Raw genomic sequence first — 18,865 nt, 5'->3', positions numbered from 1 at the left:
TGTTGCATTCACCCTATTGATTGGTTGGTTTCTAAACACAAACAGTACCACAAATCCAGAACATTTTCAATCTAAACAGGGATAAATATGACAGATGGATGTAGAACACAGATGGAAGGAGGGAGTAGAAAGCCTTCGTAATCCATATCATATTCACTGTATGAAGGAAAATAGCTCAGTTTCTGCACGACTCAATACAATGCTTCTTGAGCTTAGAACTCTCATAAATGAGTGGCTGACATTCTGCTCAGCAGCTTCTGCTCTTTAGGCAGCAAACTTTCCCATTGCCCCTATTTTTCTCTTTTTAATTTTACTTATCACAACCAGTTCTAAGAGTCATGGACATGGTTTTCTTCTCATTCACCAAATCAAAAATTAAATTTTTATTTAAATAATAAATATTTATCATAAATATTTATGATCACTACTGCCTTTCAAATGGTTTTAAAAGTTGTTAATTATTTTACCATGAAAGAAGAAAACAAAATAGTGAGGAAAAAAATAAATAACTCCCTTTTTTAGGAAAGAAGAAATGGGATTGAAAACTATAATAGGTGTTAACTCCCTCTAGGTAGTAGCTATCAATACTACATCCATAATAGAGATCACCTTTCCAAGATGCCAATTAGTTAACTAATTTATGAAATATATACTGTATACACAAACAACCATGGAACCTTTCTCACATCATTACTTTCAGGATTTTGGCTTCCTCATGAATGAAAAAGATTTATCTACCTTGATAAAATGAAATGAACAACACCTCTTCCAATTTTCTAAAATCCGTGTAGCCATAGATGAGACTGTATTTTTCTATGTTAGTGGAAAAAGAGCAACACACATGCTGAGAAAGTGAGATGCCACTTAAAACACAATCTAACATATTTGAAGAAAAACACAATCAAGTAGCTTAATAACATCACACTATTCTGCAAATGGAAAACCAAAGTAGAGAGGGAAGAGGTATTACACCCATATTATTCTGGAGCAGCAAAATTAATATGTTTCAGCTCCTGGCCATATGGCTGTTTCACAGACTATCTTTGGACAGTCTCCGTGGGCATTTCTGGCAGTGCAGTAGTAATACATCATCTATCAAACTCTGTATTTTAAATCCCCAAATCAGAGATAAAAGCCCATACACATCACTCAGAATAATCACAAAAAAAATCAGCAAAAACATTTTTAGTTACTGTTAAAAACCAACAGAGTTATTACCATATTGGTGATGCAGCCCTTTCCTTTGCAACTTTACCTGCACTCCTTAGAAACTTCCACTGCTCTGAAAATTCCACTAAAATCAAGTTATTTTCTTTGTAGTGTGAATAGCACTGACAGAATTTGGCTCATTCCTACTACTGTGATTTAATAATGTATGCTCTTTAATTATCACTTACTGTAAAAGCATATACATCTGAAATCATTAGGAATGAAAATACTGTACAACATGCTTTCAGAAGCTGACAATATTTGATAACCTTTAAAGACTTGTATAAGTATGAAGCGATTTCTTGTAGATACTGGAATAATTTCTGGCAGATTTGATGTGTTGATGTGATGAATATAGTATAACAAAACTCTCAACTGTACATTTGCATTGCCATAGCATGGAAAAAATAAAAATGTTGCAGAAAGAAGACTACACTGACCTGAGCCACAGCAAGCAACACAACGATTTGTTGTCATGCTTGTCATCACAAGTTCAGTCTCATCTTGTAATAGCCAGATAAGTGTATTTTCCTTTGAAGCACCAAACATTTCTGAAAGCCATGGCACAACATTGTTATCTCCTTTTCTTAATAAAGCTCCTTTGCCTGTTCAAATGGAATATCCAGAATTACTAGTGTCCTAATGTGCCTCTATTCAAGCTTATCTAATTCAACAGAATGAAGCTTCCAGAATCAACTAGAAAGAAATACAGTGCAAACTTATATATGTTTGCACATACCTACACTGAACAATCTCATATATGTATATTTAACATGTATGAGTATGTTTATATACACACGCATATATATAAAACTTTCACTGTAGAAACTGGAAACAAAGCAGTTGGCAATGCTCACTCCTGAAGTGGGATTGAATCATAAACCATTCAGGAGATTCAGGCTAGTTTCCCAATTTTCTGCAGAACAGCTATTGCCAAATGTAATAAACACTCTCCACAGAGGCAATAAGGATTACTTCAAAAGGAATTTACATCTTTAGAAATCCTAAAGTCCATATGAAAATGGCAATGAAGCAAGCAGCAGTTGTTGAGAACTGCTGAAATTATTTTTAAATATAACCAAGCTCAACCTAAACAAGCAAGTTATGATTAAAGAGCTTCGCTCAGAAAACTCGACGAAAAGGGAGACATTTCAAAGGTGAGGAAAGCACTGCATCAGCACAGACTTTCATTTTCTTCTTTGTTTAATCTTCTTCCATTTTGCTGCCAGCCATTTTAAGTTTTTCCTTCATATTCTCTCTGCACTATGTAGCACAGAACTGAATTTTGCAACAGTGCATAACTTTCCCCCAAATATAAGCAGAAATCCAATCAGGTACAGCTCAAGGGTGAAGGAGAAGAAAATGTGCTGCAATTTTGGGAAGGCACAAAATGAAGGGAAGGACAAGAGACTATGGAAATGCCTAAAGAAAATGGCATTGTTTACAGTACAGAAAGAAAAGGGCAGATGAGGGAATTTTGTAGAAAATCCGTCTCTTTTATCTCTCAGCTCAAATACATTTATGTCAGTCTGCTGATCTTCTACTCAGATTTTTCCTAATCAGATTAGCAAAAATACAACAGCATCTTGGAAATGGTTGTAGAGATGCAGCTTATTCTGCTTTCTCATATCTGCTTCTGGCCAGGGAATATGCTTCTCTTCCCTCTTCACACAAAATCGCTGTGATTTAGATTATTCATCTAACAAAACTTCTAAATACACAGTGACAGACCACACATTCCCAATATAACACGGTGGTGTGTTATGTTTTTCTAAGTCACGTTACAATGAGCTGTAACATTTTCATTTACTACATTCCACCTGACTATTTTAACACCTGTAACCACAGCACCTCCCACCTCCCAGTCGGTAACAACTGGAAAAAATGTAGAAGACTTGAGCAGTTTTGAAGACAAAAAGAATTTTTAACATGCTTCATACTGTAATAATGTCATGTTGTAAAAGAAGGCGTGGTCTCCTTTACTAACACATCTCAGCTTACATTAAATGGGTATAGAGGCCATCCAACTCCATAAACAAATATATTAAAGCACAACAAATGATAACCATCTCCTATCCTGATTATGTTTATATTTCATTTAAAGGTAAAAATTACCTCAGAGCTGATTTCTCAAAGAAATATAGTTTCTAATAATGCTGCTATTTAGGATTTGTTGTATATATTACTGTTACATTGATTATTTTTCTGATACTGCAGAGCTCTATTTATTTCCAGGGGAAAAAAAGCATAATCACCTTACACCTTCCTTCCACTCCCAAGCTAATGAAGCTGTGCTACCCAGTATCAAGTGTATTCTGAAATCCCTAAAGATCTGTTTAAATATTGAACAAAAGCAGCCCCAAGAGCTTGGAACGTACCTTTCACTTTTCAGATGTGATCCATTACAACACACAAACATGCTTTTTCTTTCCCTCAAGGATTCTTCTGAAAAGTCCCTGAATAATCCCTAGAAATCAGAACAGTTAAGATTCTGAGTGAGTTAAATCTCAACCTGAGAAGACAAACAGGATAATAGAGAGTGAAGGAAATGTAATTACTAAATAAATCTGTCATTTTCTTTTGCTTTTAAGCAGCTGATTTAAGTCTGATTGTTTCAGTGCTTTCTCCTTGTATATTCACATATGATGATTTGTCTCAGTTGATTTTATCTTAGGGGCTTTTAAAACAACATGATGGACATTTTATTCTTAATAAATTTGGACTTTAAGAGTGTGTGTACAGAACAAGAACAGAAGAATGGACAGAGGTATCTTCATAGCACCTGAGCGAACACTTGCATTAAAAGATTCAGGCAGTGGATTGATCATTGACATAGCAGAGCATTTTACTTTCTTACCTTTTTCCCCACTGTGTTTTTAGGCTGCTTCACTGTGAGTTTAAGATGACATTTCAAATTTATCCAATATAATATAGATTTACTTTACTAGTATTTGATTTATTGTTTTACCTCAGTTTATAAGAATTATTCATCATTGATAACAAGTACACATAAATATAATCACTCTTTCAATTATTTGTTGTTTTTTTCCCCTGCTATTTCTTGCTACAGTTTTGTCTGTTTTTAATTTCGATTTCATTTCTGTCTGTTCAAATACATTTTGATCAATTTCTTTGGGGGACATTTTTCTGTTGTCCTTACATCAGGTATTAATTTTATACCTGCTGTGAGATTAATTGTAATACACATTACATACATAGTAAAACCTAATCACTTCATGAGTCAGTTACCATGAATGAAGTTGAATACATCTGTGCTAAGGTAATGATAACCATCCAGGAGAAGGCTCCTTCATGCAAAATCATAAAAGATTTGCCAGCCCATTAGATTTTTACAAGGTGGCGAGAAAAGAAGAGAGAAGAAAAACAAAAAATCAGGCTCATTGCAGATATGTTACTCCTGGAGCAAAAATTCTTAACCATCAAGGGATAACCCAGTGATGCTTAGCATATCTTAATTAAACATAACATAGGCTCATACAGTGCAAAGGATCTACCTAACCTCCCTTTTGTGAGTGAATTTCTGCCTAGACATGGAAGACTATTTTGAATTCTCCGTGGCTTGCAAACTGTGCTGAGCAGTTGTCAGATTTCTGCATAATGCATTTCAGTCAAGGCTTGAGAACATTTGTAAGTGTTTTGCAGGAAATGCTTTCCTGACAAGCATGAAACGTTAAGTGGCAATCTTTGCTTTTACACTGCTTTATTATAAGCTCTATCAAAACATACTTTTAGGAAATAAGATGACATATTTTTAGAAGAAAGACTGGTCCAATCCTCACTTAATATGCTGATTATTCGTAGCTTCACTCTATAAAATATCCAGATCCGATGCTACATATTGACCTTATATAATAACATTCTAATGTTACAAGAAAATCCTGCTGTTTTGATGCAAGTTTTATTCTTTCCAGACAGCTGATGAGAAATGTAACTTTGGGAAACAGGACTCATCTCTTTTTTGAGTTTTGAAGATCACTATGTAGAATAAAAACATGGTTTCCGTACATTCTTAATATGCTTCTTGGTGGTCTACACTATGTGTATAAATTTCTTCCAGCCTGTATTCATTCCACAAGAAGTTATAAAAAGGCAATGCCTACAAAGGCAGTTTCAAATGTAACTATCATTTAAATACATAAATGCATAAAGAAATATGGTATGAATGACAATAAAGGTGTGGTGCAGGTTTTGGGAGCTGCATTCCTCTGCAACATAGGAACACTTTGTAGAAATATTCCAGTATTAAAACTTCTGAGCTTTTTGTACATGCTATGACAATTACATTAGGTACCAACAATTCATGTGTGGGTGTGATGTACGCTCCTGCTTAGAAAACTGCTTTATAATCAGAACATGCAGTTCTGATATCAGTTGCTGTACCAGAAAGCAACTGATGTCCTTGAAAGAAATATTTCCTTTGATTTCAGCAACCAGTTTGTTTAGCATGCAGTTCATACGTTTGCATCACTGATTGTCAAGTGCATGAGCTAAAGATTAACACCATCTCATGCTGGCATTTGATTGCAGAGAGTTGATAGTTACTCTTTATCTTCTTCAGTTTTGCAGGAATCAGTTAAGAAAATAAGTCTAAAAATTAGCATTTGTGTTCCCTAAACTTCATTGGAATTGAGGCCAGAACTGTTGGTATTTTCCACTTAAATTCTAACGACCTGAAAACTAAACATGAACTTGAACCTGTCCAATAGTAAGACATCGTGCTTTGAAGTGTAATGTTCCATGAAATAAGGGGGGAAAAAGGAGAACCCAGTTTTTGTCTCATGGTGCACATACACACACACATTTGTGAATGAAATGTGTATCCAAGGGCAAAATGTAAATACAAGGGATGTCAGGGTTATAATTTTGGTCTGGCAAAACACTGATGTTTAATTTATAAAATATTTTTTTAAATCCTATCAGATTGAAACTCATTGTTTCAGGAGAAAGGCGGGGAAAGGGTGTAAAAAAGCCTTTTAGAGCCCTTGGTAAGATGGTTTCTGTAGGGCAGATAAACTTTTGCAGACATGTTTGAAACGATATTGCCACCTGCTGTCTCGAACTGAAATCAGGAGGTAATTCCGCCCCCCAGAAAAGAAAGATTAAAAGGCTTTCACTGGAAGATTAGGAATATGAACGGTTGTCTGGAAGAAAGAAAGAAAAAGAGGTAATAAATCAAACAGTAAGCTGCTATGTGGAATGCTACAGAGATTGCTATTCTAAAGCCGTACACACGGAGACAGAAACCTCTCCCTCTCTCTCCCTTTCCAGCCGCTCCCCGCCGCAGACTCCATCCCCCACAAGGCGCCGCTCCGCCCGGCCCCGCAGTGTGCGCGCAGCCCGTTGGCGAAGCGGAGCCCCGACGGAAACCTATCGCCTCCCGGCTCCTTGTGCGCGGCCGGCAACCGCCGTACACACACAGCACGAGCCCGGAGGCCCTTCAGGCTGCACCGACGGACGGCCGAGCCATGAACCTGGGGTAAGGACGGAGGGAACCGGCGGCCGGGACCCCCCCCCCCCCCCGCCTTAGCTCAGTGCTCGGCGCCTCGCGGCCCGATGGTGCCGGGATAGGGGGGGGGGGGGAGGGCGTGGAGCCCGGCTGGGGAGGGGGCGGAAAGGGGCCGCACACGCTGTTGTGTTTGTTGGAATGTGAAGATCTCACCGCTGTCCCTTCACGGTTCTAATTTCTTCTCCCGTTTTGCAGAGATGGGCTGAAGCTTGAAACTGAGATGCTGGACGGGAAGCCGAGGCTGATTTTAGCCGCTTCTGGTACATTTTTGATTATCTACCCAAAGCAATCTTTAAAGCTCTGACTTATGTGATACGTGAATTTAGTAGCACCTTATTAGCAGGGAAAAAGAAGCCCGGTAACTCTCTGCTTGATTTACACAGAATGGTATAATTTCATACTTATATTTACATTGGCAGATGTCTGATGACTGAAATAGCTCATGAGTTTCTTAAGATTTATTTTTCAGGAAGAAGTTGCTATTAAATGCTGTTCTCATATGTTTGTGTTTGCTTCCGAAAAGATAAAGCAAAGCCTGCAATGAAGGTAAGTGAAAAGACTACATTCTGTGTAAAGCACATGTTTTACCATTCAGTTTGTTAGCAGATAATTTTGAGAACGTATTTGAAGTGTCACAGTATTTGTAATCAGTCATGCTTATGGAGAAAAAAAGGGAGGGGGGAAGGGTATTTCTGAGGTTCATTATAGCTGGGTTCATCACAGAGTATCCTCAGTACCCCCATAAGGATGATGGAGTCCAACTCCTACCTCTGCACAGGAATACCTAAAAATCAAACTCGGTGTCTAAGAGCATTATCCAAATGCTTCTTGGATGCCTGCAGACTTGAGGCTGTGACCACTGCCCTGAGGAGCTCTTCTTCCAGTGCCTGGCCACTCTCAGGTGAAGGACCTCCTCCTAATATTGGTAATATATCCTAATATATCCAAAAATTCAACAGAAGTTTGAATTCAATATTCTGTGATAATTTTTACCATCACAAAATGGTTTGGTTTTGTTCCCCAAGAAGTTACAACAATCGGAACTTACAGAGATCTTAAAGGGATTCTGGTGACATTTATCTGGAATGCGTATTACTGTCCACATAGTGATATGGGCTGTGCCTGTCTGAGTAAACTGGAATGCAGCGAGCTGGAGAGACAAAGTACATGATACAAGTATCTGTGAGATGGTTACAAGTATACAACAAAGACCCTGGAAAGAGTAACAGTATTTACGGAGTTAGTTTCTAGTGATGTAACAAAGAAGAAAAGGAACATTTACTGTTACCTGTTGTTTAAGTCCTGGATTTGTTACTTATCAGAATTTCTTCCCTTTATGTAATATATGCTGAATTTTCATCTTTTTTTTTTTTTTTTTTTTTTTTCCAAACAGATGGGAAATAAAGGCAGGGTGCCTAAACAGATTTTGAGGATAAGGCATACTGGGCATATGCTGAAGTCAACACAAAATACTTGCATCAATCAGGAAAACTTAACAAAACCGAGGAGTGGATCGAGCTTATCAGTGTCAAAAGGGGAAAGAGCGGAAGGAACCAAACCTTCCTCACGTGAAGCCACAACTAAAGATCACTCTTTGATTTTCCAAAGAGATACCGCAAACAGGAAGCCCAATTCTGAGAATTTTAATATTAAAGAAAGTAAACACCAACCTCAGAATACACACGTATCAGCTGAAGACCTGAGGAGTTTGGTCTGTTTAACGCAAGAACAGCTTCGACAGATTTTGATGATCGTAAAAGGAGGAACTGAGCAGATCTCTGAGACTCCCTGTGAAAAGCAAGAGGAAATGGGTAAGACACAGTGCAGATTTTATACAGTTAACTGATGTTAGTTTCATAGAAACAAAGAAAAATGTGAGGCTTAACTCAGTTCATAATTTAAGCTTATTTGCAGACAGAGATACTACTCTATGAAAGTCTCAAGGCTGATAGTGCTTGCTATTACAGATGTGATGTTGCCTGTGTTAGGAACTGAACAGCTGTCAATTTTAACAATAATAACTAGAAATTGTTTGATAATATTCTAGTACTTTGCAGAGTAAAAAAGCAAACAACTCTTGTCAGTGTTTCATACTAAAACTGGGGGGAGGGAAAAATAGTGGAAGGGCACTGAACCATTAACATTATAATGTTGAGGACAAAACCAGCATCTGAGCAACCTGCTTGAGCTGTAGATGTCCCTATTCATTGCAGGGGAGTTGGACTAGATGATCTTTAAAGGGCCCCTTCCAAATCGAATGATTCCATGATTCTGTGGAAATAACTGTCACCAACACACACACACACACAAGCCTCAGAAATGCAGGCTTTTCTGGTTTATCAAAGAGTTCAGATATTGCTCCGTATCTCAAGAGCAGTCTTTAGATTTCCTTCTGACCCCAAGATGTACATGCATCTTTCTGCTTAACTGTAATACTACTACTAAGTAGTGTTCATTCTGCACTTCTTATGCTGACAAGCATGACAACTATTCTGTAACTTCCTGTATTATTACTCTATTTTTGGACCCATGGAAGAGGTCAAATCTCTGTCACCAGAAAAACAGCACACTGAGATTAAGTAGAGTACAAATGACTGAGCTGTTTCCCAAGTGCAAGTCTAGCATTCTAAGAATACTCTTGAAGTTCTAGCTTGCAACCCTCAGCTGTACAAGAAGAGCAGAAAACAGGTTTGTTAAATAACGGTGAGCTTGCAAGTCTCTTCTGTTCCTTAAGTAGTAAGTACTGAAAAATGCTTAGTGGGCACGTATGTTTTATTTACATGTGTGTATGTGTGTGTGTATATAAATGTGTAAATATATAGAGACTTAAGCACATATATGGATTCTATTACAGGGTCTAGTGAGCCATCAGAGGAAACCACTGTAGCATTGCTCCAAAAAGCTTGTGAAGTTTCATCTGTTCCAGAAGAGTCTAACTCTAATTCAAGCGGGAAACAAGAGTCATATCCACAATCCAGAGAGAAAGTTATGTACGTAAATCTGTGTTATTGTCCACAAAAACTTTCTCCAGCAATGAATTGTAGTTCTTAATCACAGTAAGAGCTGATATAAATACTAATCAGAAAGTTATGTTAAAATCAACAGATTTTCAAGTAATTCTTTTCACTCCCTCATCTACAGAAAGGAATCCTGGAAACCCGCTGACATGTTTAGTACCTTGGGTGAAAGAGAAGGAGAGAAAGCCTTATTAGAATCAAAAAAGAGCCAATGGAAGAAGGAATTAGGTACTTAACATATACACAATTTATATTTTGATTAGTTTATGATGCTGAAGATGCATTACTGTAAGTTTATTTGTGTCGGTGCAATTGTTACAGATATGGGAGTTATCTAATATAAGTCTCCAGAACAGATCAACATTCCCAAAAATAAATAAGAAAATAAATAGCTACATAAAGATATATAACTCCTTGCAAAAAATACTGCTAAAGAAAAGATATATTTTCCCAAACAGGGATGTGGGGTTTTGTTTTGTTGTGTTTTTTTTTTTAATGCTTCATATTGTAGGAGTTGTTGGCTGCTGGTTCAGTCACATCCCTTCTCTCCTTGATGGCCATTATCCATAACAAATCAGTTTGTTTCGTATAATGTCACCTGGCCTACAGAGATGACTGAACACAAATTGCAGTTTGACTTTGAAACAGTTTGCAGCCCTGTCCCACCACCAGCCACAGGGAAACACTGTAGAAAGTTAAAACCATTTAACACAGTGCTAAAGACAAATTAAGCTATGGACAGAGACTCAGTGGCCATCCTCTTAAGAGCAAAGTCATGTTTGAACTGCTGGGTCACACAATGAAGACTTAATCATTTTACAATCAGAAGTGCAGGGAGGGCTTGCCTATCTTATTTATTTTAATAAATGCATCTACACATCTGTACTAGGAGTTTTTACTAAGGTTTTCTGTTTCCCCTACCTCCTTTCCTGAAGATGAACAGGTAGCACTGAAGAAGAAACTGAAAGAAACTTTGGAAGCAGATGTGGCTTATTTGGGGCCGAAATCTGGCAATGATAAAAACCATACAGAGAAGATAGAAACAGCTGACCCAGATAAGGTGAGGCGATCAACAAACACTGAAAAGCACATGGTTTTGACAGCACTGTTGCAGAACTCTTGAGCCTTAATTCATTCAAGATTTTCTTTTCTGTACAGATCCAGTGTTAACAGGAAGCAGAATCAAATGTCAGTGGTTAGTTTAAGCTCTTTGATGGCATGATGTGATGCAGCTCCCTGTATCAAACTTAACTTTTGCTCCAGTTTGTAGTTTTATCAGTTATATGAAGTTTCACTACCAAACTCCTCCTTTCTTTGCATGTTGATTACTAAGAGGTATGAATCCTTTCCAGTTATTATTTGAGACATGATCAAGTGGTTATATAATAATATATATATAATTATTTACATTGTTCATTAGCTTTCTAACATATCTAATTGCTTACATAATATTAAACATAGCATTTTGACCTTAACTTGCCTCTCAATTTCCTGATAATTTTCAACATAATCTTATTAGATTATGATGTATATATAACATGTGCTTCTTTTAAAAATGGGCATAAAACTTTTCTTAAGGAAGAGATTCTTTTCAGTTTAAGGAACGTACTCCTGATAGCTTTAAATAGAGCACGTTAATATGCATTTTGCCAAAAAGAAATCTTGAAGGAGTCACCTTGCAGTCTTCTCAGCCAAGCAGTTATAGTACTCAGAAGAATAAATGTTCTCATTACATATAGCAAAAAAAAAAAAAAGGTCCCTTATGTAAAATGTCCTGCTGCAAAAATGGAGCCATAAAGATAAGGCCGTGTGGTATGGAAGGGAGACTTAAAAAGCCAGTCTGTCACCTTTGTAGAAGTTTCGGGTACTTTGTCAGGATTGGATTATTGAAAGAATGAAAGAGATTCTGGAAGAGTGCTTAGGCCTGTCTAACTGAAAATAAGAAGGCATAAAGTAATATCTCTGCCCAAAGCACAGTAATTCTGCTGCTGTCCATGTCTGAAGTGGTGTGGGTAAATGTGGGCGAGCCTAAAACCTGTTCATGTTATTAACTCATTCTTTGACTTTTTTTTTTCCCCCTCTCTACTTTCTGGTTTGTTTTTGCTGAAAATATAATAGAAGTTCTTTACTGCTGACCAAGTGTATTGATCTGCAGAATCATTTCTGCTCCGATTTTCATTTTAAGCAACAGAAATACTTTGGTTTTCCATCTAAGGAATGAACTGTTCTGTGTGCTGTAACGCCATAACAAAGATCTTCAGCTGTTCGTGTTGTACAAAATGTGTTGTCTGACTCTTATGTTTGTAGAAAATGTCATTGAGCGCATTTTCGTTTTTTGTTGCTTCATATTTATTCAGGCTGAAGAGCATGACAGATGGGCAATGCATTTTGATTCTTTAAAGAGCCACCTTAATACTAACGCACAACACCCCTTAAATGGAATGTACAAAAAGCAGCCTGAAAGTCTTTGCCTGTCACCTGACCCTAAGGAGCTGACTGCTTTTGTTCACCCTTTCTCACCTGCAGCTTTAGGCAACTTCATGCCCTCAAAAATGGGAAATGCAGAAAAAGGTGCTAAAAGCAGCGCTTTGGATCACAGCCAGAAAACCAGGTGAGTGAACTCGGTCAGGGCAGTCGTCTTCCCATTTAGTTCACTTCTGGTCCCTCCTTAGAAATTAAATAAATACTTGAATGAGATGCATTAAATCTGATCTTTGGATGTTATTTATTTGGCTTCTGCTATTTTCAGAGTTGCGTGTTGTTTCACTTTTGAAATATGCATATGCTTCTATTGTTCATTAATAAAATTTACAGTGAGTAACCTTGTATTTTTCCTTAATATAACAAATTGTATAAATGTAATAATTAATACAATGCAATTTCATCGATATGAAGAAGTCACTTGTAATCTGAGAATTCTAACTAAAGAAGGCACAGGGATTTACTTTTTAGGATAAAAAAGCTTCATACCTGTTTCTTTCTTTGTAGTTTCCTTCGTTCAATGACAGCTCTCCTGGATCCTGCACAGATTGAAGAGAGAGACAGGCGGCGGCAGAAGCAGTTGGAACATCAGGTAGGTTTCTGTTTTAAGGTCTAGTGCTATTTTAATGAGAAGAATGGAAAGAAAGTGAATAAAGCATGATTATTTCTTAACAGTGAGACAGTTGAGAAAACTCTTAGACTTCAGATTACATCTACATGTGTTTAACAGTAATTCCTCTCAGCCTCTATGGTTTCTTTAATATTTGTTGATGGTATTTTTGTGACTGAATTCTTGCCTCAAAAAAGATGCAACGTAGCCTTTAAAACGGTTTGTGTGCAGGTTTTTTTCCATTGCTTTTACCACCAGGAGGGCTGAGACTTACACACAGCTGATCTGCAAACTTTAAATTGAAAATATAAAAACAGACTTCTGTTTATCTCTGAGCATGTTCTGTTTTCAGATCGCTTTGCTGGGCTGATGGTTCTAAAAACAATGGGAAGGCAGCTAGCCCTGTTCTGAGATAATACTTTGTGGTTAGTAGCATGATTTGTTAGGCAGCTATTTTCCCTACTACTGTCACATATATTAATAAATTGTCTTCATTTTGTTAATCCTTCCAAATCTAAGTATCGTGTATGTACACAGATAGAGAGCTTCTAAATCCTTTATTTTCATACCTTTTAATTCTACTCTCCTACAATATCTCTAGAAAGCAATAATGGCTCAGGTAGAAGAAAAGCGGAAGAAAAAACAACTGGAAGAAGAGAAGAGAAAATTGGAGGAACAAGAGGAAGAACAGCGCTTAGCACGAGAAAAAGAACTGATGCAGAAACAGTTTGAAGAAGATCTGCTGAAACAAAAACAAAAGGAGGTGGGGGTTTGTGTTTAGTGTTTTTTGGGTTTTTTTGTTTAAGATAGTCAAAGCAAGAAAATATTTTGACGTTATTTATGTAAACATTTGGGATTATATGGAGATTAAATAATCAGATTCTCACATTTACTTTTATTTTTTTTTCAGGAACTTGTGACTCTGAAAACAAATGAGCTCTATCAGACAATGCAGAAAGCTCAAGAATTAGCACAGAGATTAAAACAGGAACAGCGCATTCAAGATTTGGCTCAGAAGGGACATGACATTTCAAAACTGAAGAAGAATCTTGGTGGGGGTAAGAGCTGACATTTGCTGTTCAGTTTGTCTGCTCTTTTGGTGTTTGTGTGCAAACTGTTAGTGGGCTTTTTTTCCCTGTTTTTGTCATAGGCCTGAAATTGCTCCTTTGTTTCAGAAACCAAATTTAATTTCAGCTTATTTAAAGAATCTTCCCAGTAATACCGGAGTTCTAATACCGTATCTTTGTAATCTTCAAATGCTGCGTTATATAAAGGAAGAAATACAAGGCTGTTATCAGGGGTGAATATGGAATATTCAGACCTACAAAGGATTGGCTTGATTTTCAGTGCAACAGGAAGTATTTTAGGATCTGAATTATAGTCCTCAGTCTTTTGCTTTGGGCTCTAGGCTACAACTGTCTGATAAACATTAGCGTAGTTTAAGTACAACATATGGAAAAAATGTCTTGATTCTTTTTAGGTGGCGGTGAATTTGAAACCTGTAATACTGATGTTTCACCAAGTCCTAATTTTTCTGATGACATTAACATCAGTCAGCAAACTTCTCCTCGGAAAGACACTGCTGTACAGACAGGTAAGCAGTCCTTCACTTTAGTTACCCTGATGTACCTACAGACAGGCAGTAGAACAGCTAATGTGTGTAACTGTGCAACAGGGCCAAACTGCTGTCATTCAAAAGGAATGAAACTGAAAATAAATGCTTGGACAGACTCCGGCTACTGAGAATATAATAATATATTGCTCTATTCTTCTAATTCAATGGTATGTCTTTATTGGTACCTGTCCATTACAAATTCAGAACGGCCATTCTGAAGCACAGTGTAGAGTCACTGCACTAAGCCATGCAGGACTAAGCTTATTAAGGAGTTGTTGCATATATTGTAGTCTTCAGGCTTATATCACATGCACTGGTATTGAGCTGGAATGGGTTCTTAATGAATCCTTAAAGAAACACTGCCAGTAATCCTGGAATAAGAATACTTGACCCGTTAGAAAATGAAAACTTACATTCAAACATTTAGAAGAGCTTTTTACAATTGTCGCAACTTACCCAGACAGAATCTTCTTCCCACTTGAAAAGTGAAAGCTTTTTTATTTCTATTCGTTTAGGCCAAATGTTTGAATGGTTCACTCTTGGATCTAACATGCTTTTTTTAGATGACTACATTGCTTCAGCACACATTGACACAGCTGAGGAAGGAACTTCACGTTGTGGTTCACCAGATATTCCCATAGAATATAAAGAAACCTCTAGCAGCAGAAAACTCCAGAAAGAAATGCAGTTTACGGATAAAAACAGAATTTCAGGACAAGAGAATGGTGGCATCCACAGCGAGCTGTATGAACAATATGCAAGGAAAGGAAGACAAGTCAAACCTTCAGAAAAACCTGGCAAAAGACCTGACTGGAACATAAACAAGCCTGAGAAAAGATACATTCCAGCATCAGAAAGATACCCCAAACCACTGCAAAAACAAAGGGAAGAAAATAAAGTAAGACGACAAATGGAGCTGCTTCAGTTGGTAGAAAGAAATACCCCTGGGAATCTCTGCCAAAAAAAGGGCTGCTGTTCAGATAGGTCTCCTTCACCTCATGAAGAGCTGAAGAATAAGGGACAAAGAATCAGAAAGGTAACTATTTTTTCTCTGGGAACAACGATGAATATTTTTTTTAAGATTTATTTCACTCAGCTCTGCTTCAATTAATTTGTTTTTTTTCCTAGGAAGAACAACTCCGTAAGAATCATTTGAACGAAGAAAGGTACGTCAATATTCTGCATTAATGCATTGATAGTGAAATATGTACCTTTTTTTTTCCTGATTTTCAGTCCTTTTTTTTAATGAACTTATGGCCACTGAAGTGCAGAATATTTCCCCTCCACTGTTTATCAAACTTTTGTGGATGCTTTTATATTAACTGGAATTGTTTCATACAGGTCTGACTCACCACCTGTTCCAGCAGTTAAGAACAGGTTACAGGTACAACAAAAGCAGATAAGTGCCAGGAAATTGGAAGTGTGTAACAGTAGTAGAAGAGAGAAAAATACCAAGGCAGACATACAGCAGAAGAGCTTCCCTCCTCCGGTTTCAGAAGTTGAAAGGCCTCCCTCTTCACAGTTTATTCCGTATGTTCGAACAAATGAAGTGTATTATCTTGATCCAGATGCACCAGTGACTAAACCTTCATCACACAGCCCACAGTGTCGACAGCTTAATGGTACGGAAATGCATTGTGATCTGATTTGTGTAGAAGCGATGTTGCAGTGCTTTAAATTCAACATTCTGTTTTGTTCCATTTGTTATTTGCTTTTACTGAATTCTGCAATAGCCCGTGTTTGTCAAAGCACTGTACAGAAAGCCTGTGCAACCAAAACACAAATTCATAAAAGAAAAAACAACATTCTTAATTCTTTCATCTGGTTTTTTGTTTGGTGAAATATAACTGCACTTCTCTGGTATGTACAGCTTTTGGCTTTAGGAATCTAAGTAGTATTTAGTGTAGCGATCATAATCTAATAGCAACCCAAACTTGATTTCTACAAGTTGTGAAAGTCTTCTACTTCAAAATTTGAATGAATTTATCAGAGTATTGTTTACTGATTCGATATATATATTTGTTTTTAGATTCTTACCAAGTGCCACGGCAGATTTTTAGCTCTGATCACACTAGAGATCCTCTTCTAAATCCAGATGTAGTTAGAGAGAGGCAACAAGCAATTCTCAAAGGACTGTCAGAACTACGGCAGGTAAGTTGAAAGTCACTGCATAACCATCTGTGTGTACATACTGAGGTCAAAATGAATACTGCAAACTAGTACATGGTCACAGACATCTGTCTTTTAAGCAATTTTTTTCCATCATGTATGATTGGACCCTGACTTCTACCTTTATTTCTCTGCATTAGTTTTGCTTTACTAAATTCATTGCTTCCACCTTTGGGCTCTCCATAGTCCCTAAGGAGTCTTTGGTCATTAGATTAGCTACGAAACAGTGGAGAACTCAGAGAACTTGGAATCAGGGGAATGGCTTTGTTAGCCTAACTAACAACCTGGAGGCTTAATCATATTCAGCTATTATGTTACATATCATGCAGTTCCAACTGTTTTTACTTCAGTGTTTTTTAGTACCTGTGAGAGCCATTGACAGAGCAGGAACCTTTTAGCTTTAGTGTATAAATATGCAGCACATCCTAATACCTGTGACACTGTTCTAAGTCAAACAGTAATGCTGCCTTAGAACATAATTAATGTTAGGACTATAAGCCAGTACCCATCAAGTTTTTGGGTTTAGCTTCAGACAAGAACAGTCAGAATACCACAAGCACAGTGACAGTGCACAGGGCAGCAAACTAACTAACATAATGAAAGCCTTGTTTCTCTTTTAGGCATCCCTAAAAACATTTGGATGAGCTTCCAATTCAACAAGTCTTTTGCATGAGATAGGAAAACCCAGATCCCCTCCTTTCTCAATGTATTGTGTTATCCTGCTTTAAGTTGTACATATAAAAAGCAACGCACCTTAACAGATTGTTTTAAAGCAAAAAGCAGTGGCAGCTTGTTGGTTCAGACTGCTTGAAGGAGGCAGAGCATTCACATTCACGTTCCATTCATTTCAGGGCCTCCTGCAGAAGCAAAAGGAGTTGGAGTCAGGTCTAATTCCTGTTAAAGCTCAAGAAGAGAACTTTGTTTTACCATTTTGAAAGGTACCTTGAATTATTTAAACGTAGAAGCACAGCATTTTGCTACTGTAATTGTGAGCCATCTATATTGTTTTTAATTAAATAAATTATTATGCAATTTTTAATAGGATTCCAGGGTTACGTTTCTTTTGAGAAGGAAAATAAATTTAACTACATGTTCAGAATGGTCCCAAAGTCCATTTAGTATAGACACCAAAAGGCCATATTAAAAATTGTGACATGGATTTTTGTGGTACTGTGCATTCTTAAAAAACAAATAAGATTTACAATTCATTGTGAGCGTATTTTTAAATATAGGAAACTGACTGCACTTCGTTATTCAGTTTTAGGCTTAGCTAACTATCAGTGTCAGATTTACCACCACAGAAATGCTGTAACACCCCAACTAAAAGAGGAGATAGCAGCACCTAACACGGCCCTTCTAGAGGTCTGCAGGTGCCTAACCTGAATTCACTGTAGTTGAGACACACAAGAAAAATGCTACACAACCTCCAAACTGAGATTTTTCCAGCAGCAGCTGTTCTAAGAGAGACACAGAATATGAAAGGTGTCTTACCAGCAACAGCTCAGGAATGAAAGCAGACTGTCCTTTCCAGTTGCGTGCGAAGTCGCATAGTAGGTGAGCCCATACTTGATGCTGAACTTGGTAGAATGGTCTTCACAAAACTCATTCACTGTTGATAAAGAGGTAAGAGTACTTACCATGTAAGTGGTGGCGGGTAACAGCTACACCAGTCTTGGCATGATTTGTCCTTAATTTAAAGAAGCGAATCAAACAAGCATTTATGCCCAACTTCTGGGAAGAGTGAGTGATGTTTTCTTCATAGTTAAAGCCTACCATTTTTAACCAATTCTACATATTCCGAGTTACTCTGAGTTTACAGTTATGTAGTTTCAAGCACTATTACCTGTTTCTAAACCACCCATCATTCAAGCACTAAAATCAGATTACAAAACAGCAAAGAAATAGGGCTTTAGACAACTTGAAAACAAGAACACAAAAAAACAAGTCAGCACATTAGCATATATAAAAACACAAATAGTAACACAGGTAGCACTGAGACACCCCAGCTGTGTACCTTCCGGCAGCCTTAGTGAGATGATGCATGACCTGAGTCAGATAAAGATTTGCCTCGAAAAAGTAAGTTGAACTCAGCACACATGAAATTTGAAAGGTCAAGCTTAAAAAAGATAAAACTCTATATATAGAATAATACCAAACCTAAGAAGCACCAGGAAGAACTGTGCTGAAGTAGGGCAGGTGGCAGGTTGAATTACTGATGTCACTAAAACATCACTGCT

General features: G+C 37.3%; 1 protein-coding gene across 1 annotated transcript; it reads left to right on the top strand.

Moving 5' to 3' along the window:
• Nucleotides 1-6,617: 6,617 nt before the first annotated feature.
• Nucleotides 6,618-17,667, top strand: CCDC66 (coiled-coil domain containing 66). Its single transcript, XM_015875026.3, has 17 exons — nucleotides 6,618-6,706; nucleotides 6,932-6,996; nucleotides 7,260-7,282; nucleotides 8,130-8,547; nucleotides 9,591-9,726; nucleotides 9,878-9,981; nucleotides 10,689-10,813; nucleotides 12,111-12,364; nucleotides 12,742-12,826; nucleotides 13,446-13,607; nucleotides 13,755-13,902; nucleotides 14,325-14,438; nucleotides 15,023-15,495; nucleotides 15,588-15,625; nucleotides 15,801-16,081; nucleotides 16,489-16,610; nucleotides 17,480-17,667. The coding sequence occupies exons 1-17, from the start codon at nucleotides 6,696-6,698 to the stop codon at nucleotides 17,561-17,563; spliced, it is 2,643 nt and encodes an 880-aa protein (XP_015730512.2). The 5' UTR covers nucleotides 6,618-6,695; the 3' UTR covers nucleotides 17,564-17,667.
• The last annotated feature ends 1,198 nt before the right edge of the window (nucleotides 17,668-18,865 follow it).

This window comes from Coturnix japonica, chromosome 15 (assembly GCF_054131305.1).
Source record: "Coturnix japonica strain WE chromosome 15, WE-NBRP24, whole genome shotgun sequence".
Classification (NCBI taxonomy): Eukaryota; Metazoa; Chordata; class Aves; order Galliformes; family Phasianidae; genus Coturnix; species Coturnix japonica.
The sequence above is the reverse complement of the archived record's forward strand: the minus strand, read 5'-3'. Positions and strand labels throughout refer to the sequence as shown.